At 41.1% G+C, this 26,168-nt stretch overlaps 1 protein-coding gene across 4 annotated transcripts in view; it reads left to right on the forward strand.

The window, feature by feature from the left end:
• The window catches only part of ptprub (protein tyrosine phosphatase receptor type Ub), a 196,516-nt gene extending 170,764 nt beyond the window's left edge, over window positions 1-25,752 (forward strand). For all 4 annotated transcript variants that reach the window (XM_085473068.1, XM_085473069.1, XM_085473070.1 and 1 more), the window contains 11 exons: window positions 460-496; window positions 1,288-1,385; window positions 5,301-5,417; window positions 6,387-6,541; window positions 7,924-8,059; window positions 8,742-8,891; window positions 11,731-12,045; window positions 14,505-14,630; window positions 16,496-16,653; window positions 22,957-23,092; window positions 23,199-25,752. In XM_085473068.1, coding sequence (XP_085329194.1) covers window positions 460-496; window positions 1,288-1,385; window positions 5,301-5,417; window positions 6,387-6,541; window positions 7,924-8,059; window positions 8,742-8,891; window positions 11,731-12,045; window positions 14,505-14,630; window positions 16,496-16,653; window positions 22,957-23,092; window positions 23,199-23,261 — 1,491 coding nt within the window. In that variant the 3' untranslated portion in view covers window positions 23,262-25,752. The remainder of the gene's footprint in view (window positions 1-459; window positions 497-1,287; window positions 1,386-5,300; window positions 5,418-6,386; window positions 6,542-7,923; window positions 8,060-8,741; window positions 8,892-11,730; window positions 12,046-14,504; window positions 14,631-16,495; window positions 16,654-22,956; window positions 23,093-23,198) is intronic.
• Window positions 25,753-26,168: the final 416 nt, after the last annotated feature.

Consider the following 26,168-nt stretch of genomic DNA (forward strand, 5'->3'; position numbering starts at 1 on the left):
CTTGGGTTGCTAATTCGTCGCCCAGTGCATATAGCATCTCCAACGAAAATTGATTTATTTTTATGAGTAGGCACTCCGAGGCAGAGATGGCTAAATAAACCGGACACCTGAAATTTAGAAATGCACACCTGTAGGTTCTTTATCATATCTTTTTAGGCATTGTTTGCTTAGCTAGCCTGACAAGCTGAATAAATAGCTTATTTTAGGGATGTCAGCAGTTTTTCAAGAAACGGCGCTTGTTCGTCACGTGTCTGCGCAGTCAACGAGGGTAAAGAGGCGGTCTGGAGGCGTCAATAGGTTAGACAGCAATGACGAATTAGACAGAAACCAGGCTTTACAGAGGGGAATGTAGGGAACAAGGGAAGGAAGAGGGAAGCACAGAGAGAGAGAGACACCCATACAGCTGTGCCTATGGTGCAGATCGCTTACTCAGCATGTCATCCCTCTTCTCTGTTTCAGGGCTACCATCGATCCAACCACTTCATCGCCACTCAGGGTGAGTATCCCGGCAAGGCTGTGGTGTGTAATTGTGTGTGCGGGAATTCAGTACAGCGAGTACCTTTTGTTGAAGTTTAATAAATTGAAGATGATCCAGCCAACGATCCTACTCATGCACAGTCCCTTGCCAAAACCATCTCTCTGCCAATTTCAAAGGTGATAGTGTGACTATCAAACCGTGGAGCCTGTGTTAGGGAAGTCACTGAATAAATTATGAGTAGAGTTGAATAATTAAACACATTAATTATAGCTTCTTAGCCTCTGTGACATGTGGAGCGATGTGTTCATTGTGACGCAGAGAACCTTTAGTTCAGTTGCTGTCGCTCAAACGCACTTTTGCTTCAGATGGTCACTTGGGATCTGCAGGAATATGAGCGTTCCCTCTTAGGAGGAGCAAGTTTCTAGGGAGCTCCTATCACAGAATCCCTAAGGGTCTGCTCATCCTCTGCCCGCACCTCCTTTCCCTCCTGTTAAACAGATAGAGGCAGATGAAACGTAAAGGAAAGAAAGAAGATGTCTGAAGATGAGTGACTGGCGGTCCCCCAGGCTTTCATCATCAGCTACTGCTGTTGTTTTGTCACCCATTGCCTCTTACTTCTGCCTGCCTGGAATTTCCAATAACTTTATTGATGGCACAATCTCGAAAGATCAGTACCCTGCCATCTGAGAAAGGACACTTAGGTCGCAATAATACAAAATTTCACAGCAGAAACTCCGTTATTGAGAGGGCAGGCTTTGATGCTGCCGTTTTTGTCTCTTTCTCTGTTATTTCTTCCCTATTCCCACTAGGTCCTAAGCAGGAGACTCTCTATGATTTTTGGAGGATGGTGTGGCAGGAAAATTGCTTCAGCATCGTCATGATCACTAAGCTGGTGGAGGTTGGCAGGGTAAGTGATGTACACTCTCCTTTTCCTCCCCCGTCCCTGTCACCAATCAGTGTTCAGAAAAAGACCACATTTATCATGAGGGGACTTTTTGGTGTCAATATGAAAGGCGTTTTATGCGTTTGCAACCCTGCTCTGCATGGAAACTCCAGCCTAAAGGCCGTTATGGTTTATTGATGATGTGATACCACAAGCATGTGAAAGGAGCAATTAAACACTTTTGATGAAAGTGGACAAGAGAAGATCAACACTACTTTCATTTCTGTGCGCCGTGCTCCAGGCAGCGGTGAGTTAGCACTGACTGGAAAAAAACGAGTACTGCAGAAAGATAATATCTGGTGAACTGGAAGCTTTTTGGACAGATTAAACTAAATGTATGGTAAATTACTAGTTTTAGAGGTGCTGACCTGCAGACTTTGTTAGCTTACGCTACAGTCGCACGGGAGACAAAACTACTGGAGCCGAGTGCAACGTTGCCCTTTTGAAATGGTTGCTTTGGAGACAGGGGCCAGTGCTTCAACCACTGGCAGTCACTCGCCATCATCAAAGTGGCTTTGCTGCGTCAAGACGATAAAATGGCAGGCTCAGTTTGCAAATAAATGGGGGGAAGTTGGCAATTACATGCAGTATATTTGTTTTAATATGGCAATTAACTGTGATACGTCAACACAAATACAAATCTGTTCCCTCCAATATACACAGAAAGTCACATTAAAGACAAATTCAGTTAATTACATTCAGATTGAGTCACAACTTCATAACTGAAACAGAAACTCCTCCACACATAGGTAGTTGCTGCTGGATGGTGATTTAAGTGGAGAATAACATCCTTGACAACCTTGCTTTTATATGGTAAATGGACTGGTCTTTAAATAGCACTTTGCTGCTCTACCTAAGCACTCAAAGCGCTTTATACAACTTGCTGACAATCACAAACAATCGAAGACCAACTAGGGGTCAGTGTCTTGACGTAGGATATTTGGCATATCCTGGAGCAACCAGGGATTGCACCACCAACCTTCTGATTAGTAGAGGACCTGCTCTACCTGAGAGAGAGAGAGAGAGATCATTATCTGGACGTGTAACCAGAATACAATCAGCTGAATTTCATCCCCTACTGCTGAGAAGCACAGATTGACTTAGATTGATTGCAACATGTTGGCAATCTGTCTGTATTTATAAATTCTATGCCAGTTATCTGCAAACTTTCACCGATGTATCTGAGATTGATTGCAGTCAGTTCAATTCGCACAATGAGTGTTTGGAGACACGTTGCCTCCCACCCGGTGACCCCTGCAATTGCCTTGTGATTGAAAGCGGTTGGTCAGAAGTCGAGGGTGTTGCGGCTCAACCTTTGGGCAACCAGTTGGTCGCTGTTACAAGTTGTTACAAGTTGTTACAAGTTGTAACCTTTGTTGCATTCAGTGGAATGCAACAAAGGTTCAGTGAAATCTTTGTGCAGCCACCATTCTTGTTTGCTTTGTTTTCTTTCCTAATCACAAGGACATTGCCGTCCTATTTTTACTCTGTCGTGACTCAGCCTTTGTTTGGACAGTACCAGGCAAATTGTTTCCTTCCTTTTATGTCATTAAGCCAGCCATCTGCTTCTGGTAGATTTATTTAAAGATTCTGGTGGATTTATTTAAACTGCCTGTATTTAACACACATGCAGTTTATTGTGCGATTTCATGCCAAGCTAATGCTGCAAAACACCAAAAGAGAATATTTCCCTGCTTATCTGGCTTGGTGATAGCAACTTACTGTATCCTATCATAATTGTCTCATTTACCTCCTAACCAGTTAGACAGGGAGGTTATTTTATTGATCCCTCATTTAGCCTGCTGCTGTGTTACAGCAGCATAGTATAGTCTACAATAAACAATAAATTAACAGGAAAGTTGTGCCACAGGCACCTAGTAAGGGTCATTATGGGAGAGTTCAAACATTGATACATACAACAGTGATAACAACAAAAGAAAAGCTAAAATGAGGTTAGTTAAAAAAAGCCTGACATTGTGTAAGGGTGGTGCAGATTGCATTAATCAATAATATGTACACTATAAATCTAGGAAAAACAGCTGCATGACGGTTCAAGGGTAAATTATTAAATGTCTTAAGCTGCAGTCAGACAGTTATATTTACTTTTTCAGATTGCTGTTATGCATTTTCAAAAATAAAGGAAGTTTCAAGATGTGTCTTAGAAATCTTCAGATAAAGCGTGCAGTTTACTGATGTTATTGTGTTGTAGTGTTTGCTTTATTCTGAAGCCGAGTGCACCCACGGCTTTTTTTCTGCCTCAGAGACGACTTCTATTGCTCCAACACTGGGCTGGTTCTGTTAGCTAGGGGGCAGCTGGGATGAATATAAGGATACTTTGTAAACACACATCAACAGCAACTTGTTGCTTTTAGTAAGTTAATTTTAATTTGTAGCTTTGGCTGACCGCACATCTGACAGAAACAATATATTTAAAGTATTGCCCAAGGATGGACCAAATGTCCTATTGAATTTTACTTTTATAAATGAACTCAGTCAATTCCTTGCCAAAACTGTTTAAAGATGGCTTTAACTTTCTGTACCATGTTCAGAAATCATCACAAACCTGTCTCTGTGTGCTACTGTGGAGTTTTTTGGTGAATGCATGCATTTCAAACATCATGAAACTGCAATTCTTGCAAATGCATATATACAGTATTCCAGGCAACAATCTAGAGCTGCTGTCTGTGAACACGCTCTGCTTGCTATACTTAAGCAGTATTATTTTCTACCCTACATAAACATAGTTACTTTAAATCCCACCTTAAATATTCCAGCCTTTTCATTCGAGCCGGGAGAAACATATACTGTGGCGGATGGTGAAAATCACACAGTAGTCGTTTGTCCAGTTTGGAGAAGTGGTCTGTGTGGCTGAATCCAAATAACACATCCATTAAATTAAAAAGAATTGCCTCCATTGTACTGGGTGGTGGTACAATAAAAAGATTACTGCCCTGCTGTTCAGTATGTGATTATTGTGTTGTTCTTCTCTTTACTCTCTAAGATAAGATATCTGCAAAGGAACAGGTTGTTATTTTTTTCTTCCACATCATTTGAAGTGTGGACCCCCCCCCCCCCCCCCCAAAAAAAAAAAACAAACCATTTTTTTTAATAAATAAATAAATAATTTTTTTTTAACTTGTTAAATTTCACATCATTATAATTTCTGTTCTCGTTAAACCATGAAATTGAGTACTTCATGTTTATTATTATCATCTCATTATTTTGAATAGTGTTCATGCATTTTACAATTATCTCCTTTACTTTGGAATGAATTGTTGAAAATGGCTTGGTTGTGTTTTTAAAGAGTAGTATTTTATTATGCGCTCTCTCTAAATGCAGTGCTTTCATTTCAAATGTCGCAGGAAGGATTTTAGTCCCTAGAAACCCAATACTGACACGAGGAAACATGCTAGGGGGGCTCTTAGATTTATCTAACAAACCCTAACTTAAGCCTTCAGACCATTACTCTTCATTTTAGGAAGTAACGATGACTGAGCCTCCAGTGTCTTTTGTGAAAAGATTTGAGAAAGATCTTATACATCCAATGATCTTTTGCTTGAGTTAGCGCTGCCTGTCAGTGGGAATTCAGCAGAGAGCCGTCGGTTCATGATGGAGTCTATAAATGCATGGCTTGTGCACAAAACCATAAACCAACCCGCTTAATCCACTCAATAAAAGTGTGGGTAGTGATTTCACGCAACACAGTGAGCCATTTGTTAACATGCTGATAGTATATAAAAGGAGAAAAAGAAGTTTAAAACTTAAAAAATAGATTGTGTCTTGACTATTCTCTGTCTGCAGACTGACTACTCTCACGTTTTCTACAGTTTTGCAGTTCTGAATATTGTTTAAAATTTCGCCTTCGCGTTTTTGAAACAGGTGAAATGCTGCAAATATTGGCCAGAGGACACCGAGATGTATGGTGACATCAAAATCACTCTTCTTAAGACAGAGACACTCGCTGAATACACAGTTCGCACCTTTGCTGTGGAGAGGGTGAGTTTTGCATTTCTTTATATTCTCAGTTTGTGATTGCTCTTTCCTGGTAGAACATCATCTGTGATTACTCGTAAACACATTCCTTTTATCTTGTTCTGTTTTTGCTTCATCTCTTTCTGTGATTCACCAATGTAAACACAACTTAATCATGTTACCTGGTGAAGCAGGAATTTGGATTAGAAGTAGAGCATTAATAGAAGGGATTAGATACTAGATGGGGTTTGCTGATGGACACGAGGTCCATGTGTTAAACTGAGAGGAATTAACACCAGTAGCTTTGTGGATGCCCCTGCTGTCTTTCCAGCATAGCTGTTACAGTGCCGTGCCCCTGATGGCCTCCATCCTGTCAATCTCCTGGGGGATCTCTCATTGGAAGGGCTCAGAGCAGTGCTGGAGTGACAGTGGCACAAACACAGCATTATCATCACACTGTCACAGTCATTCTCCACGGGCACAAACTGCTGCTTATTCAAATCGGCATGAGTTTGCGAGCTGGTGACAGCTTGTTTTTCATAGCTCTTTTACTTTCTTTTTTTGGATTTCTGTCTTCAACAAATCTTTGCTTTGCATTGCTTTACTTTGTCATCTCTGTATGGAAAAAGAAATTGGGATGTGACTGCAGCAGCCTCCCAGAAGAAAAGAGAAAGCTGCTACCCCTCCTTGAGCTCCCTAGAGCCTTAGTAATTCCTTTCTGCACATCTGTCAGATTGCAGCTGCTCCTAACATGTGGGGCCCAGAGGCCTAACTGTCCTAGAAGACCTAACGCCCCGCGTAAATAATGTCCTGGGTGTCCTCACTCTGAACCAAAAAAATTTGTCACATCTATCACAGAGGGAAAAAGTCTCTGAATAGTTTGTAGCATATCTTCTGCGAGATCAAGGCCTGTAGGCTATTGCTAGCATTAGAATGCCAATGGTTTTTGTTTTTTCCCTGAACTACTAACGTGCACTGTGTTTCTGTTGATAGAGAGGATACTCGACCAAGCATGAGGTACGTCAGTTCCACTTCACATCCTGGCCTGAACACGGGGTGCCCTATCATGCCACTGGATTGTTGGCTTTTATACGAAGGGTTAAAGCTTCTACGCCACCTGATGCTGGCCCTGTCGTGGTTCACTGCAGGTACCGTAATGCCTTGCAAGTGCTATATATATATATTAATAACCTTTTGATAAACTTTTGTATTTATAACTGTTATACATTATGTTGGCGTAACAGATATGTATAATCTCTCTCTCTCACTAAACCGCTGCACTCTACTATAAGATATCTATGTGTCGCTCTAACATGGGCATGAATGTGATGGTAATTTTGCGCTTTTAAGGATTTCTTTCAACTTTTTTTTCTTCGGGGTTGGAAGAATTGTACAGCAAACATATTTAATGTTTTTAAAAATCAAGAATTGAGTTTGCAAGTTTGAATTTATCTTGGATTTCCTCTGATGCTCACAGGGTCAAATATATTTATATATACGTCCCCACTAATAGTTCTGACAATAAACGTCTGACGATAAGACCTTTCTCCGGTTTCGGCTTGTTCATGTGGGCAGCCAGAAATTTCAGTTGAGCTTGAAGGTGACAGTTTTGAAGCAGAGGCTTCATTCTTGTTTGACAACTCCACAGTTCTTCAAGTTTGTTTCAATGTGGACATTGACTGAAGTTTCCAGCAGTTTCCAGTTCATGGTTCATGTAGGCTTGAGTCTTATTGTTTGAGTTGTTCCTGAACATCCTAACTTCCTCTCCTCTGGGGTGGCAACTTTCTTCTTCTAAACCCGGGTAAAGTAGTGACACATCCGAATAACTTGTTTGATCTGATGATCTTGTATTATGCAGTTATTTAGAAATGGCTCTAAGAATGCTTTCCAAATTGCGTAACTCTACAATTCACCTTCTTAGATCTTCACCGAGGTCTTTAGACTTTCCCATTGCTTTGAGTATCAGCCAGTACAGTGACTCCTTTCAAACAAATCCTTTTTATACTGCAAAGAGATAATGTGAGTTGTACTCCATCCTGATCATTACTGAGTAGTTAATAGGCAAGTTTAGAGGCATCTTAAAATCTTAATCACCAATAATTAAAAGATTTTGGGGAGTATGTCTATATTTCAGCCTATATGTATACCTTTGACCCTGTGTAGATGAGAGAAAATCCAAAATAAATTCAAACTTGAGCAGCCATTTCTTGTTTTTTAAAGCCACCAAAGATGTATGCTGTCCAGTCAATCCCATCTGGAAAAAGAACAGCTCATTAAAAGCCCCAAATTACAATGACATTCATGCCCATGAGTGTATGAGAACTTTTGACCCATGTACTTGCATTTTGTAGATATATAAGATTGGGCAGATCTGTCACATTCTTAGCCATTTAAACAATATTGATTACTTATTTATAACACAATGATTATATTATGTTCCATTTGTGCCAATGGGTCCCTCATATCCTATGCACAGACCTTTAATGTTTTAAGACACAATTCCTTATAAAAGATGGTCTTTCCATTGCAGTGCGGGGGCAGGTCGCACCGGCTGCTACATTGTGCTGGATGTCATGTTGGACATGGCCGAGTGTGAGGGCGTGGTGGATATCTACAACTGCGTCAAAACCCTCTGCTCTCGACGTATCAACATGATTCAAACGGAGGTGAGGACAGCAGTGCAGCCAGGAAATCACAATTTCTTGCACATGTCACATATTTAGCAGGTGACATCTCGATCCTTAATATAATCTTCTCAAACCCCCCCAGAAAAGCCAAGCTTGTAAAAATTCCTTTTTTCCTTCTGTTGTTTGGGAATTCAAAAAGTGAGGGGGGTACATTTCCATACTCCCACTTCTAGATGTATGTAAAGGTCACGGCTAAAGTTTTAGAGAAAAGACTGTCTCTTTGTCAGTTTGCTGTGTAGGCACGTGCTGTTCTTTGATGTGCACATAATTTGCATTTTTACCTCTTATTATGTAAATCCAACGTTGACTTGGCTGTTTATTGCATTTGTAGCTATTTGCAGGGGCGCACTAATTAAATGCACACTGCATGTGTTTGTTTACAAATAAATATTTATTTATTCTCTAGCGGCCTTGATACACCACTAACATTAAAGCACATGTTTAATTCAGAACAAGGCGGGTTATGAAAGATTTCTCCCATTCTGACTATTATTCGATTATTTATTTACAACTACTTACGTTTCTCACCTGCTTCTGTTTTAACCTGCGTCATTTGTAGTGTTTAGCATCTGGTTGCTTACAACCTTCAGATAACATATTTTGATGTGTTATTCAAAAGCCAGAACGATGAACTAAATTATGTCACCTGCTGTCTTTTCAGGAGCAGTATATCTTCATCCATGATGCTATTCTAGAGGCGTGTCTGTGCGGAGAGACGGCCATCCTGGTGAATGAGTTTGCTGTCACTTACAAAGAGATGCTGCGAGTGGATTCTCAGAGTAATTCCTCTCAGCTTCGAGAGGAGTTTCAGGTCAGTGTTGCTGCAAAGTCAGAATGAGCCATAATAATGATCCACTGTGTACAAGTTAGAAGTCATTTGTAGTTATGTAGTGTAGGTTTGCTCAATTTAGTTAATATTGTTTGGCTGATATTCAGATAGTAGCACAGTCACCGGACATGCACTTACTTTTCTTTAGCTGAAAGTAAGATAAATGTATCTCACAGGTTGTGAGTTTCAGGCTGTCTGCCAATGCTTTAACTCCAGTGCTCTCTCAGCATCTCACATTCAGGCTGTAACCAGTGTTCCCTAAACACCCTCGCCTGCAGGCAGTTGATTCAATTCAGTTCAATTCTTTTGTTCTTTTTTTTTAACATATATCACCAGTTCACAACAACAGTCATCTCAAGGCGATTTTTATTGTAAGGTAAAGACCCCAGAATATTCGAGAGAGCACACCAACGATCAAACAGTCCTTCCAGCTACAGCAGGCTCAGGGAGAGCCAGCCATGTTCTCGGGGGAGTGAAGTGAAAGTGAAGACAGAAAGGACCAACATAGAGACAACTCAGATAATAAACAGAAATGAGCATGAGAGAGGAGACAAAACTCGATCACAGACAGAAATTTGGGCCACTTTAGTTATGTGAAAATAGTGTATCTCACGGTTCAATAAGCACCGTCAGCAACAATAACATGAAGCTGAATTGTTTTCTGTATGACTTTGTTAGTCCACTCGTCATTATAAGATTACTTTATTTCATTGAGGTTTACAGGCATTCATTTATCCACAGCAATCAAACCATCAATCAGCCGGAAGTTTGGACCTTGGATCATTGCAACACCCTGATTTTTTTTGGGCCATTCTGTTACAGAATTGCTGCTGTGTTTGAGATCATTGTCCTGTTGCATGATCCAGTTTCAACCAAGCGTTGGCTGTCAAATAAATTGCCTAACATTTAAGTCTAGAATACGTTAGTACGAAGAGGAGCTCACGGTCAACTCAATGACCGCAGGGCGCCCAGCTCCTGTGGCTGCAGAACAAGCCCAAATCATCACCTCTACCTCCATCTGTGACAGTTAGTATGAGGTGTTTGTGCCGTTGTGCTGTGCATTATAGTCAAACATCTCCACTTTGGTCTGTCCAAAGGACATTGTTCCAGAAATCTTGTGGTTTGTTCAGATGGAACTCAAATTTAGGTAATTTCCAAGCAAGTCATACTTGTTCAGTCTTTTTCTAATTGTACTGTCATGAACTTTAACATTTAACATGCTAGCTGAGGACTGCAGAGTCTGAGAAGCAGCTTTTGGATCTTTTACAGTTTCTCTGAGCACTGCACGGTCTGACCGTAGGGTGAATTTTCCTGGGATGTCTGCTTCTCGGAAAGAGGGGACATCCCACGTGTTAACACACTTAAACCCTCCAGAGCACCAAAGAGCCAAAACATGTGCTTTTACAGGTGCTCACGATTGTTGATGATCAATTAGCCAAGTGCAGATGATTAGCAGCACCCGGCTGCTACTTACCCTCTTAATTCTTAAAGAAACAGGAAGGTGCCGTTAGCATTTCATCGGACAGCACTGTCCCGTGAAAACTTTCTTTTTCACATGACTATTTTAGCAGGTGTTTTCAGTGTGCCTGGATTCCACTGCGTGGTTTCCCACAGGTTGAGAATATATTCACGGTAATTGCAGCTACACCACACAAGTGTTCCATAAATATCTCACATGCAGTCCACTTTTAACCAAAATATGTGAACTGCTCATCCAAACAACTTCAAACACGCCTGTCAGATATGAAGGAGAAAGGATGAACGGTTGTTTGGGAAAAACAAATAAACACACAGACACGCATGCAGAGACGAAGATGCTCTTTGTAGCGCACACATCAGTTCGACAAAGAGCGCATAAAGGAACAGACTAATAGATATCTCTGCGTGGCGTGTTTGCATCTATAATGTATGTGTGCGTACATGAAACATGATGTTAGTTTCCATTGTTATTCTTTGCCACTTATGTCCCCTCGAGTGGTTTAAAGGAATGTGCTCTCAGAAGATTTTATTAGGTTTTGATTAGGAGACAGGAGAGCCAGCTGTGTTCCAAAACGCTTTACCTGCTTCATTCACCTTCCTCTGCCGCTCGCTGCTCAACCAGCACACACTGTGACTTAGCATTTCAAAGTGCTTCTGAAAAAGACTTGCGCTTCTCCTTATGATTTTGTGCCATTTAATCCTCATAAAATATGTACATTTTATAAATTATGATGGATGTATGTAGGGAGCAGTTACCTTTTCATATAGGAAAGTGTTTCACTCCCTGCTTTGATCCTGTAAACTTCTCTGTCAGGCATTGATGCTAAAAGCCTCCCTACCAACCAAAGAGCTGTGTTTGCCTTTTACTCTGTCATCCTGTGGCTAACAGCCAATTGGTAGCACTGAGATCAGCAAGTCACAGATCTATTATTGATGCTGTACATTAATTATTCAAATATTTTTTTTCAAGTTGTTTAATGTAATAATGATTAAATTCATTATGGATAATTAGTATGCAACATTTCTTTTTTATTTGTTTTATTGCACTCAGCTTTGTTACGCAGTTTGCCAATCTTATGCTTTATTCCTTTTAAGTTAGTTTGCTGATGCTCAGTGTATCAAAGACTAAACCAATTACCATCATTGGTCTTTTTGTATTCTCTTTTTTCCAGTCCTCCCTCCTCCTGTCTCGTTCACTTCCTCTACCTCCTCTTTCCTAAGATCTCAGACTTCTCTGCAGTGCCTCATCACCCCTCACATATTCCACTTTTAAATGGTTTCTCAAATTTCACTTTATCCTCACCTTCCTCTCACCTGGCCTCTTACACATTTCCATTTTCAGACGCTGAACTCTGTGACTCCCCACGTGGATGTGGAGGAGTGCAGCATTGCTCTCTTACCCAGAAACCGAGAGAAGAACCGCAGCATGGATGTCCTCCCGCCCGATCGCGCCCTTGCGTTCCTGGTCACGACAGAAGGGGAGAGTAACAATTACATCAACGCTGCTCTCGCTGACAGCTTCCACCGGCAGGCTGCTTTCATTGTGACCCCTCACCCTCTGCCGGGCACCACGGCCGATTTTTGGCGGCTGGTTTTTGACTACGGCTGCACGGCAGTGGTCATGCTCAACCAGCTAAATCAGTCAAACTCTGCCTGGGTAAGGTCAAAGTGTTAGGTACTTTTTATTGCCATTGATTTGTTGACACTGAAAAAAGAGAGAGATGTCTTAAAACATTTGAGATCTGACACACACACACGCACGCGAGCACGCACACACACAGAGGAGCCACTGTTTGCTGTGCAAGTTTTTACTCTCAGTCTTGGGGTTGTATGAAGTTTATTCGAGACTTTCCCTGACATCCCCCGCCTGTACAGTTTCTGTATCTTACTGTGCTCGGATTAGTTCTTTCATGCCATTTTGTTGGGCTTTGATCCCTGACCACATTGATCTCAAGGCATGACTAGATAACGCTCGCCCCAGTTTTTCCTTCCCTTCTCAAGCTACATCTCTGAAGAATAGGCTTGCATTACCCTCCAGCCACATCTTAGATTTTTTTTAACTAGCTCACATTTTTTCACGAGCATATAATTTTTTTTAAAAATAATTTGGTTTAAATTATTTTTAAACCAACAATATTAAAAATAATTAGGGGAAACATAATATGAGATTAGTGGTCATTACTTGTCCTTTTTAGCCTTCAGGACTTTTAAAGTCTTTGCTAGGCTAAATCCTGAACACTAGCTATTTCATGTGGTTGGAGCAGGTGAATAAGGGCTTAAGATGACATTAGGCAAAAAAAAAAAAGAAATAAACTGTCATGGAATTTGAACAGATAAGATCTGTGACTGCCACACGTTATTGCCATTTTCTAACGTCTTAAAACAGAACCCACGGGGAGCGCGGAAGGCTAATTAACAACAACAACAATATGCTGAAAAGTTATTATGGATTTCTCTACCCCAGCAGACCTGTCTTTTCCATGTGGTCATGCATAATCATATCTTTCACATAGTTTCTTCTGATTATGACATAAGAAATCATTATAAGCATTGAGCAAACATGAAGCGTGTAGTTTGCTTTTGTGTCCCTAAAGAAAAGTAATGATTTCACTCTTCAAGCCATTTGTCAGCTGGAAGAAACAGGATTTAATGAGCTTGTGGTAGTAATATAGGAAACCAGACTGAGAAGCTGATCAAATGTAACTCCTCGAGTTGTAGCAGAAGGAAACGCATAGTCTGTGAAAGAGCCAAAAGCTGGCACAACCTGACTGCATTTTGTTGGAATTAAGCTTAAGGAGATTGGCAAGCTTCCAGTCCTTAATGGCACATAAATAGTTGTGCAGAGAGAACGAGGTTGCTGAATAATTAAGCTTGCGGGACAGGTACAACTGGGTCTCATCAGTTTGGCAATAAAGGAAGAAGAAATCTTTGCAGTCCAGTAATGTAGCCCAAGGAAAAGCATTCAAAACAAGTGAGAACAGTCCTAAAATAAGGATGCAGCCTACAAGAGTCAAAAACAATTTAAATACATAAGTCTGCAACACAAAGTAACGCTGGCCTTCATCAATTTATTATTAGTACTGCTAGAAGGACAATTTAAAGTACTTGTGTATAGTCTCATAGTACCTTGTATTTACAGTCTTGCATAATGAATATGGGCATGAATAAGGAGTGAGTTGCAGAGTTCACCTGTAAAAGCCAAAGGCACTGAAGATAATAGCTCACGCATTCTCCTTTCTGTCCTTTAGGCATTAGATTTACAAGGTTTTCAGTCCGTCTTTAAATATTAACTTTGTGAAATATGTATTACAGTGCATCAGATCCTTGAAAAACAGCCGTTTGGTCTAAGATGGAAAAAATTGAAGAAGGAAGAAAGTAGAGCCCAAACAATACTGGATTTATAAATATATATGCTAAGACAGAGATACTTATTATTTTTATGACTAAATGTGAAAGCTACCAAATGCAGTTTGTAAAAACTGTCCTTAAGCGTTAAACTATCAGTATAACCTCCAAAGCCGTGATGAGCATTGCTAAAATGTTAATAAATGTTCTGAATATTTCATCTTTACTGTTGGTTTACACATGTTAAGTGGAGAATAGGTGCTGTGCTGTTTTTTTCTGGCTGTTCTTTGCAGCACCTTATCTAATCTAGACAAAATAAAACAAATGCAATGATCCTATTCAATCCCACTTTTCATCCACTCCCCTTTAAAAAGTTTTCATCTCGTTTCTTTCGGCCCGTGGGGTCTTGTCTGAAAATTGAGTTATAGCCACTTTAAGATGTCCACTGCAAGATCTTGTTATAAACTCTGTTATAGAGTTCATTTGCTGGGCTGCGGTGCTCTGTCTCCCTCTTGTTGAAATCTCTCAAAGCACATTAGGTCTCTCCCTTCGCAATGCTTCTCTAACTTCTCTAACTAACACTAGTGTGGCTTTTTAAATTCCATGAAAACACACAGTAACCCAACTGCTGCTTTTATTTTAATAAACACCAGCAGCAATTGATAATCCAGAGGTCTAAGAACAAGTATTATGGCCACAGCTACATAAAAATGCATTTTCTTTCAAGCTCAATCACTAATGAACTCATCTCTGCCCATGTTGTTTGTGCAGCCATGTGTCCAGTACTGGCCGGAGCCTGGTTTACAGCAGTACGGGCCAATGGAAGTGGAGTTCCTGTCTATGTCAGCGGACGAGGACGTCATAACTCGTCTATTTCGAGTCAAGAACGTCACGAGGGTGAGTCATTGTCATCCCAAAACAGCCAGCGCAGGACATTTTATTGAGCTCGATGATATTTCACAAATATTAAGTTAAACTGCTTTAGAAATGTATGAGCGGGAGGTTTTACCTGCAGTACATTCAGAGCCGTCACCTCTAACGTGCACCTGAAAATCTAGAGAAGTATTACAGGTGGTTTAGATAAATGTTATACATCTAACATTTTCTACAATATCCTTTATGGATGCAAACTGAAACTCGGGGTTTCACATGAGACTGTATTTCCGTATAGTGTGCGCTTTTGCGTTACTAATGCAAACACGGCAACACTTCACTAGTTTACGCCTCATGGGACAGAAGAGTTTGTCAAATAAGTCCCCTTAAGAAAATACACTCTATACGAGAGCCAGGAAATTTGTATCGAGCACAATGGCAGATGAGTAGAAGTTTTATTCATAGACTTTATTATACGTACTACAAAGGACATTCTTTTGATATTCAGCAGTCCAGAAAATTGAACCAGAGCCCCCAGTGCTTCCATCAAACATTCCCATGAGAATGATTTTTATTATAAGAATTTTCTTTTTCGTGAAAAACATGCAAGAGGAAGCCATTGACATGCATGCCATAAAGGTCAGTCTTTCGCTTTTTCAATTTCTTCTTGTTATTACCTAGATAGGTGTCTTCCCTCTCTTATGCGCGCGTTGGCATACTAAAAAGGAACCTTTCATCATTGTGATGCCTGCCATATTTTCAGTTGCCGTCTACTCTTTTCGGCAGCAAAGAAGATTTTCTTTTGAATTGCTCATAAACCTCGTCACACCTTTTAAACAGTGCAGCGTTAGGTAGAGCTCTGAAAATAGGCTAGAAACAAAAAAAATAAGAAGGCACCAGTGGTTCTGTCATAGTCGAGGAAGCACAGTGGAATGTTAGTTTGGTCTTTCCTCAGCTGAAGAGAATTCCCAAATGTGTTTTATATGTAGGACTAGAACATTTTCACTTCACTGTGTTGGCTGTTTGGTTTGTTTATATGTAGTTATGCGTGTTTTATGCTCAGGAATTTACATACGCACATGCTTGCATTCTGCTCAGGATCAAAATCAACCAATTACTAAAGAAATCTGTATGCAAGGCGTTTCCCCTATGCCATTAAAAGCAGCACGACAAGCGGTGCCCAGAACTTCCTGTCTTGATTGGCATCCTCACCTCCTGTGTCGACTGCCCCCGTCATTCCCCTCTCTATCTATGGCACCTCTTTTCTACTCAGCGCACATCACAGTCAGGGAGAGGGCAACTTAACACAGCATGGAAGGAATACAATCACACAAAAATAACGCACACCTCTCCCTCACTCAGCCCCTCTCTGTGCATTAGTGAGTAGATTTCCTTTGCCTGACAATGATATACAAGGGTAGTGAGTAAAAGTCAAAGGAAGTGCATTGTAAGCATATGTACGGATATGTGGTTTGTACAAAAAAGAGCACACTGTGTAAATCCCGCTTCCACTGAGGCAATTCCTCCATGCATCGTCGGTGTCTTTGCCGGCCCAATTTGCATGACTTACAGTTCTCCGCTGGTCCTTAAGTATTGGGTGAGATTCTACAGGACAAGGTTATGAACACACAGGGACCTCTTTCAGACACAGCGCGGGCCCCTCTTACTCCCACAGACCCATATATCTCAAAGTCAGGCTGCTGAGTGAGCACAGCGCCGAATGCCAACACACAGCCTGGGGAGCACTCAAAAGTAGCTTCTAACTGGCTACCACACAAGATGTACAGAAACACCCAGAACAATTTATTTGCCACATGCATACATATATTCAGCAAAAGAGAACAATGGTGTCAGATATGTGTGTTGTGTGCTTTCTCTTGTATCTGAAGCTCCAAGAGGGCCAGCTGGTGATGTGTCAGTTCCAGTTTCTGCGCTGGTCGGCATATCGCGACGTTCCAGACTCCAAGAAGGCTTTCCTCAACCTGCTGGCTCAAGTGCACAAGTGGCAAAGGGAGTGTGGAGAAGGACGCACAGTTGTGCACTGCCTGTGAGTAATGTTTTAGCAGCATGCGTCACGCAGATTGATACAATTCAATTCAATTCAATTCAATTTTATTTATATAGCGCCAAATCACAACAAAAGTCGCCTCAAGGCGCTTCATAGATACAGAGAAAAACCCAACAATCATATGACCCCCTATGAGCAAGCACTTTGGCGACAGTGGGAAGGAAAAACTCCCTTTTAACAGGAAGAAACCTCCGGCAGAACCAGGCTCAGGGAGGGGCGGCCATCTGCTGCGACCGGTTGGGGTGAGAGAAGGAAGACAGGATAAAGACATGCTGTGGAAGAGAGACAGAGGTTAATAACAGATATGATTCAATGCAGAGAGGTCTATTAATACATAGTGAGTGAGAAAGGTGACTGGAAAGGAAAAACTCAATGCATCATGGGAATCCCCCGGCAGCCTACATCTATTGCAGCATAACAAAGGGAGGATTCAGGGTCACCTGGTCCAGCCCTAACTATATGCTTTAGAAAAAAGGAAAGTTTTAAGCCTAATCTTAAAAGTAGAGATAGTGTCTGTCTCCCGAATCCAAACTGGAAGCTGGTTCCAAAGAAGAGGGGCCTGAAAACTGAAGGCTCTCCCTCCCATTCTACTTTTAAATACTCTAGGAACAGAAGGCAGTAATGTGCCCATTTTATTTCTGAAAAGCTCTTGCTGCTGTTGAAGACTGCATTTTAAGCCGACACCGTTTTCTTGGTGGGAGATGTCGCAAAAGTATATGAAAAAACATAGGAAATGTAAAATTGGCAACCGATTCTTGCCTTGTTTTTGTGTCGTTATGTGCGATTTGGCACAGTGAGATGCAGCGTGATTTGTCATGGCAGTATTTATATTGTAGAAAATCAAATTGCGCCGTGCTGTGCTGTGAAGTCAGTGGTGTTATATGCGTCTGTGTTGTCCTAAAGCCCCGGAGAGCACACCCTGCTGATGAATATGAATGGGCCGTCCAGCTCATTGCCAACCCATCACACGCTCATCCCCACCGCCCCCATCCAGAAGCACATCACTCAGTGCTGTCACACAGTGTTACCCACGACAACCAGGAAAGAGATTATGGAGATCAAATCAATTATAGCTTAATACAGAATGCGATGGTTCTCACTACACTAAATCCAGCACTGCCAGAGCACTGACGACGATTGATTGCCTTAATATTGCTTCTATACACTGCAGAATCTCCCAGGCCCACCTGGCTGCGTTTGTCTCAGGAGAGAGGAAGTGGCTTGTCCTTCATCAGCTTATTGATAGCGTTTTACATTTATGATGACCGGGCGAGTATACAAGGCAAAAATGCCACACTATTGTGTTATTTCTCAATTTCAAACTACTTACAGTGTTTCTCATATAGCTCTTCTTATGTTGTATAAATATTTTATATTCATATTGTGTTTCAATTTAAACAAATGCTGTTTTTATGAGATAGATAGGAATTCAGATACAGGGTCATCAGATTACTGTTTGTTTTCTGCTTACACTCTACTATTGTTTTCCAGAATTCAGTTAAACATGTATTTCATACTGGAAAAATAAGACGAGTACATATAGATAATATATATATGCCGTACTGCGGAAAAGTCTTGAGCCTCCTATCATTTCCTTGTATTTTGCTTCCAAGGATCCAGATTTTTATCTTGTTATCTGTTAAAGTAGTCTCGTAAGATAAATAGTTTTTTTCTGACTGTTATGTGTGACAACTCAGCCAAGAGTCAATATGCCAGATTTAAATTGTATGTTTTAGCACTTTGTTGCTAGCTTAATTTTCCAGCCTGGAAATCCCACACTGGAAGCAGTGTGGGATCATCTTGATGGAGAACAGAACAAAAGGCAGCCAACATCAACACAAAGAAGAGCTTTGAATGTTCTTCAAAAAGCCTGGAGAACTATTCCTGACTACTTACAGAAATTACAAGAAAGCTACCCAAGAAAGTTCAGGCTGTGTTAAAGAATAAAGGAGGCCGTAGCAAATACTGACTTTCAAGCTGCCTGTAAAAACTCTGTTTTTGCTTCATGCACTGTATTTCAATCTATGTTTGCATCTTTCAAGAAATCACTGCTCCTGTAGCATAATACAAAGAAATGGGGGATGGATCTTCTGTACAGTACTGCACATGCACCCACTGCCCACCATATGTTAATTAAACTCATAATAAAGGTATTAGTCTAAAGCGGTGCTAACAGTCTAAGCATGCTAGCACGTTCACCGTGATAAAGCTAACATGCTGATCACAGACAGTATGAAAAATGGATGTAGCTACAATTACATCACCATAGTTTCTAAAGTCCCATTTTGAAGTCTTGAGATGGATTTTTCCACCATTACCTTCTTGGTTGCAAAATGTTAAAATGCACACTCAGTGGGGCTGAAGACTTGTGGCTGAAGCTTGTTAGCCAGTGAGGGTTTTTTGTGTGTGACCCGAAATGAGGGACTGAAACCATAAAATCAGCAGTAAAGTGTGTAAAGAGGCTGAGTCAGAAAGCTGTTTTTGCCTCAACTTCTAAGAGACTGGGAGTGATTTTGCAGCCACAGCTATCGCCCTCTGGTTTCTTTTGGATGGAATAAAACCTTCCAGGCACTTCTGCATTTGACCAGGAAACAGCATCTATGTTTTATTCTTCCTATGATCCTGATATTTAGCCAGTAACATCAGCCGTGATCAGTTCAATTTTAATTTTATTTATATAACATCAAATCACAACAACTGTCGCCTCAGGGCACTTGAGGGTGATCACCATCAAAATATAAAGTCTTAGAAAATGTTATATATACTAAAACTGTCCTATTGAGGGTTTCAGATAAGAAAAAAAGCACCCTGAATGTTGGCACTTGCTTTAATGACAATCCATTTGGTAGCTGTTGAAACATTCCACTCAGAATCACAAATGTCGCTCTCGTAGTGGTGCAAGGGAAAAAGTAGACCACCAACGGCAATCAGATACCTTTTGGGAATCAAAAATGTTTATGTACAAATATCCAACCATTTATTGGTGCTGTATTTCAGTCTGAGCTAATGTGGTCAGTTTGACTGCACACAGTGCTACACTAATAGCATGACTAAGTATATATTATAGATTGCAAATTATATCAAAGGATCAAACTAATTTGATGCATTAATGAAGAAGGCTTGAACTTTTTTTGTCAATCACTTGCCAAATTTTTATATTCCATTTCAAGAAATGTTTATTTCATGGCATACACTTTGTTAAATTATGCAGTAGTGTCCCATGAGCGAAAACAGCCACGAAGCCTCTTTTTTTTCTTCGATAATGCTCTCATTTCATGTTTTACGTTCACTTGGGCCTCCTACTCCTAACATAAACCGGTAGTTTAGAAAGAAAATACTGCACCACGGTAAATGGTTAATGGCCTGTATTTGTATAGCGCTTTACTAGTCCCTAAGGACCCCAAAGCGCTTTACACAACCAGCCACCCATTCACGCACACATTCACACACTGGTGATGGTAAGCTACATTGTAGCCACAGCCACCCTGGGGCGCACTGACAGAGGCGAGGCTGCCGGACACTGGCGCCACCGGGCCCTCTGACCACCACCAGTAGGCAACGGGTGAAGTGTCTTGCCCAAGGACACAACGACCGAGACTGTCCAAGCCGGGGCTCGAACCGGCAACCTTCCGATTACAAGGCGAACTTCCAACTCTTGAGCCACGATGACCCAAAGCAACTCTGACTTGCATTCTTCCCACAAACCACCTATTCTTTGCTCACTACTGATTCCAACCCAGTCTGTTACACGGTTATACAACTGTTATTTAGTATTATGTTTCTTTTCTTTGACACAAGAAAAACAAACTTTAGCTTTTTTATTAACTCAAATAAAATATTACACGAAACTGCTAACAGCTACTAAATATCAGGATTATGCAATGGTAATGTTACACAGCCCCAGAAGGGTCATGGTAGAAATTTCTGTGTTGACAGTTTGTCTGCCCATTTGTTATTTTCCCCTCACACTCGTCAGCTTGCATTAACTTTAATTAAGTTTTTCCATTCCCTCTGGACCATATATTGTATGATATAGTATGTATTATAAATAGACTGCGGCTGCTTTGACCACAGGCACCTTTACCTGTGCTCAGGAACAATCTGTACCTTTTGGAGAAAGAAATAATATCTTGATGAACTAAATCAACCAGTCGTCTTACCATCAGCAGCTAGTATTAATTGAGACAGCTGCTGGGATCATTAAATGATTGCATGACCCGACACTGCGATTGTGTTGGTGGTCATGTATGTACTGAAAGATCTTTGGATCTTCATTATCACGACATTAGTAACAGGGCAGCACAGCAGGCACATGAGTGGCCAACTTTTACCATCTCAGACAGTTTTTAGCCTGCACTTGTTTTGTGCCAGAGGCAACCCCAAACCATCCTTGGATATTATCAACACTGTGTTTTATATTATAATCTTTTGTACTGCCTCGACAGAGTCATTGATGCCGTGCATTTTTATAAGCATTGCACTGAACTTCCTCTATAGGTCAGCTGTGAGCGTCCAAGTAGAGGAAAACTGAAATGTGTGCTGCATGCAAAAGCCGTGAGTTTTACTTCGAGGGTGATGTTCTTATCTCTCCATATTTATTCACACCCTGGGAAACGCTAGATTGAGAATAAATATGCCAGTTGGTCCAACATTATAATAGGTAACTAAAACTAAACTAAAAACTGAAACCAGATGTGAAAAAATATTTCAGTAAAATAAAAACTAGACTTTGAAAAATTACAAAACTATGATAACTCTGTGTTGGTCAAACCTCGGATTAAGGAGGAACAATGTGGTTTTCATCCTGGCTGTGGAACGCTGGACCAGCTCTTTATCCTCTTAAGAATATTTCAGTATGTTTGGGTGTTTGAGCCACCAGTGTACATGTGGTTTGTGGACTTGGAGAAGGCATTTGACCGCTTACTGTCACATTGTTACATGCCTTTCGGTCCATGTCAACTACAGTAAGAACCTGGTTATCGTTGCCGGCAATAAGTCAGACTTTTCCCTGGCGGATGGTGGGCAAGGCTGATTCTGTTTGTGATCTTTACGGACAGAATTTCTAGGTGGAGCCAAGTGCTAGAAGGATGCCACTCTCAGAGTCTTATCGCTGTTTTTTGCAGATGATGTGGTTCCTTTGCCATCACCAGGTGATGACTTCCTGCTTGCACTGGAGCAGCTCACAGTTGTGCAGTGGTCAGAATGACCATTAGCACCTTCTAGTCTGAGGGACAAGCTGCTTTTGTTTATGAGTTAGGGGAGGGGAGTGAAAGAGTGAACAGACAGACTGGTGCAGCATCTGCAGTGATGCTGACACGTCTATAAAAACATCGCTATCAATTTACTGGTTATTCTACATCCCTATGTTCACCTCTTATCACAAAGTTCTGAGTGATGACAGAAAGAATGACACTGCAGAAACAAACCCTTTCTTCAAACGGTGGCTGTGCTCAGAAGAGGAACTCAGTGTAGAGCTGATCCAAACGAGGTGGCTCAGGCATCTGATTAGGATGTTTCCTTGGCTGGGTTTTCTGGATAGGCCCGGAACATGCGGCGAGTTTGCATCTTCATCTTGTCAGGGTGTTTACGTCTTTACGTTGACTGGATAAGCTGGAGTTGGCGAAGTTGGAGAAGGAGGTCTGGACTTGGCTGTGACCCGACCCTGGATAAGCTGTAGAAGATGAATAGATAAATGGAAGAAAGGAAACACTGCTGTAGATTAGCCTGGTTATGCTTTTTGTCAGAAGCTTCTTGTTTTTGGTTTGTTTTGTCCGGCTTTGACTCTTTATGATTGTTTGTGCTATTGCACTGAAGTCTCTAAAATTGCTACTGTTATCTCTGACATAAACTGTAGCAGAGCTTTCTGGGTAATGTCCATTAGAGCAGTAAAGAGGAGTTACAGCAGCATCTATCCATAGCACTATGGACTGAACCATAAATGTAACATCTGAACATTAACCATATCCACAAGCACAGCTTTAATCAGCGCAGCCAGAGAGGGCTGCTACGCTGCTTGTGTACATTGATGGCTTTGCCTTTCAAAAGGAGGAATGAGCAGCAAAGGATCCATGTGTTCATCATCTCTCATTACCTTAGTATCTGCAGTGTTTGCATTGTGTAACTTCTCTAACTAGTCCAAATCATGAAGCGATTGAACAGATCTGGCAGAGAGCATTGAGTACTGTCCATATACACATGAATACCTTTGGATAGGTACAGTAGCAGCATTGATTTATGCCTGTACTGTGTAATAGTTATTAGACAATGTATTCTCTTCCACAGCAATGGTGGTGGCCGTAGTGGGACCTTCTGTGCCTGCAACATCCTCATCGAGATGATCCAGTATCAGAACATGGTAGACGTATTCTATGCTGTCAAAACTCTACGCAACTGCAAACCCAACATGGTCGAGTCTCTGGTATGGAAGTTTAGTCTAGTCTGTAAATTAATTGAAAAAAACCCCAAATTCAATACATTTGAGATTTTTGACTCTAGTTTTGTGTTTTTCCTTTTTGTTTCTTTAGGACCAGTATCGATTTTGCTATGACCTTGTCCTTGAGTACTTGGACTGCTTTGAAGGCAGATAGCAACTAAACGTTTACGACAGCAGCAAATTCCCACGCGCTGGAGACAAAGGTCACCCGGTGACCCCCCATCTACTTAAATGTTTGGACCTGTGAAGTTGGCTTTGAAAGGACTGCAGAGGAACGAGAGCAAAGAAAAAAAACATGGTCAAGGTTCTGACTTTTAACCTTTAATGTACAGCTGTGATTTCCTCCTTGTTGGTGATGTTTATCTCTTTTGATATTTTTTTTGTGTGCTTTTCTCGGTCCTATTTGCCTCTTGGACTACATCTTGTATGTGCTAAGGGTTTCTGTAGCAGCAAAACAATATTTGGAGCTGCAATGTGGACCTCTCTCTTCAAAGCAAGGGTCACCTTGGCTGTGTTTCATCATTTCATTCGTACAAACCGAAGACGCTGGATCTAATTCTGGAGTTACAGCAGCATTATTTAAACGTGGAAGAGCTACATAAAATAACGGTCCACTGTGCTCGTGGCATGACTTATCTACCATACCATAAACTGCCTTATTCTCTAATGATAGGACAGATTTATTGAAACCACCAAATAAATCGATAAAGTTTTTCACCTGGGGTAGAAAACAAGAACAAGAGATTTTAAGAGACCTATATTGTAAAGCAGACCAGCCCAGTATTCAACAGTATTGATGCAGAAACTGTACAGTAGTGCAATGTGTTGTATTTTCCCATAATGTTTGTGCTGGATTACCATGTGTGCTACAGGTGGGCGTTACTGGCACTGAGCCTGGTGCCACCGAGGGAGATTCCTGTCTCGTTACTGTCACGGTGCCAATCCCACTGACTGACTTGAATCCTTTGCTTTGTTCTACTGCTTCATCTTGATATATGCCTACAAACAAACACTATGTACTGCATCAGCTAATGTTCTCGCTCTGAAGTGACTGTTTGTACTTTATACTCACCGAAGACAGCAAAAGGAGAGGATGGCGAAAGCTGTTTGAAAGGCATCGAGATGCCACAGTGTTGGTGTGAAAAATGATGCGCCATTAATGCTGTGGTGAAGTGTCTGAACTGGTGCGGTCACACAGGTCTCAGTCTGCACCTCTTCTACTCATTCATTGTCCGAGGCGTTTGGTTGTGCTGTAAAAACAAAAAAAGTCTAAGAAAAGCAAAAAGAAAATCGGGGGTAGGGGGCACTAAGATGGGGTAGATGGTGGGAGTGCCATCTTGGGTCACCGCTCATTGCTGAACATATTTTTTTGATTGCAGAAATGTGGTTTTAAAAAAGTAGTAAAAGTAAGAAGCTGTTGGCCACATACCCTGCTGCTGACTTACCGCAGAGTTGATGGATAAACAAAATCCACTCTTTTTCAGCTGTTGGCCAGGGCCTGGAGAGCACTGGAACTCTTCATGCCTGAATCAATGTAAGAAGCAGTCAGGTTGGGATTTGTGATACACATAATGATCAGAGACAACTTTGAAACATGCTCTTGCAAAGACCCCATTACACAGAGGAAGAGATTTTTTTTTTAAAATCACTTTTGCGTTATAGCCACAAAAATATCTCTAATAAGCTCCATTAGAGATATTTTAAAACATAGGCCTTTTAAAATATGTTATGCGCCAACACATCTCCCGAGACTCCTTTAAGTAGAGGTTTTCAGGGAGGGTGGTAAAGGTATCACTCCAGGACATATCCTAATGAACAAGGAGAGACAGCTTGAAGCCTGCAGAAGCTGAGAAAGGCAACCCTGCTGCTAGTTTGCAGCTCACACTCTGGTTCAGGTGGGATAACCAGAATATGTGAGCAATCTAACAGTATACAAACATCACCAGACTCCCACAGATTCTCAAATAGAGCAGCTTGTTTGTGATGAGGAAGAAGAATGAGGTAGCTACATTGTAGTCAGTGATCTGGCAAAAGATTGCTGAAGGAAGTGCCTGGACACTTTTTTTGTTAAGGGTGGAAGGAATATGTATATACAGATGTATATTATGTTATGTGAATAATATATTATATGTTTGCCCAGAGTAAAGACGTATAGTAAGTAACCACAACATAACCATAAAGCTGAATGTTGCTGTAAATGAGCATTTTGTGAGTTTTTGTCAGAACTTTTAACGACGAGCGTTCATCCCAGCGCTGCGAGCGAAGCGGCTCATGAGGCGTGTTCGGGCGCTCGTTAAGCTTTGCATTTCATTTCAGTGATTTCAGAATAACCCGATCCATATGATTTGTTTCAACCTTTAGCCACGACTGTGAGTGCATTATACTTTTACCATTCCAAAGCTTTTTATTATGACTATTTCTGAGTGACAACTGCCAACACAGGATGTTTGATTTCACTTGTTGTTTTCTGTATGAACCAACAGTACATGACTACTGTGTTTTTGATCATTGTATTTGTGGGGACATGGTGTGTATTTAATGAAAGAAAATAAGAAGAGAGATGTATATCGGGGTAGAAAGATCTTTCTTTTGAGCGATACCAACGATTAACAATAAATGAACAATGGGGGGAAAAAAGACGTTGTCGCAGCCTTTATTGGATGTTCTGTACCAAATACATACACAGCTGAAAAACCCCAACACACAACGTGGTTTCATGATCGGATTGTCAACAGAAGCGCAGACCTGATGGCAAAAGATGGACTTTCTGTCTATATCCCCTCTGACCCACCTGCGGTTTCTCATGCGGATGTGATCTTTTAACATTTTCCCGTCACCCTGAACCGCATTGACCATTTGATCTGACCCGCCTTTCTGATCCCTCACCCTGTTTCTTTTCCCTATCTCTTTTAATCATACCCCTCCACCACACCCTGCTCATTTTCCATTACTTTCAATGTCTTTTCCTCATCGTTTTCTCCATCTCTTGCTTTGCTCCTTAGCTCAGAGTAAGGTGACTCCAGACCACAGACTTCCTCTCTTACCCCGTGGCTACGTTGAA

The sequence above is a fragment of the Copadichromis virginalis genome, linkage group LG11 (assembly GCF_057382275.1).
Source record: "Copadichromis virginalis isolate Kocher_CV1m ecotype Utaka linkage group LG11, C_Virginalis_male_GT1.1, whole genome shotgun sequence".
Lineage (NCBI taxonomy): Eukaryota > Metazoa > Chordata > Actinopteri > Cichliformes > Cichlidae > Copadichromis > Copadichromis virginalis.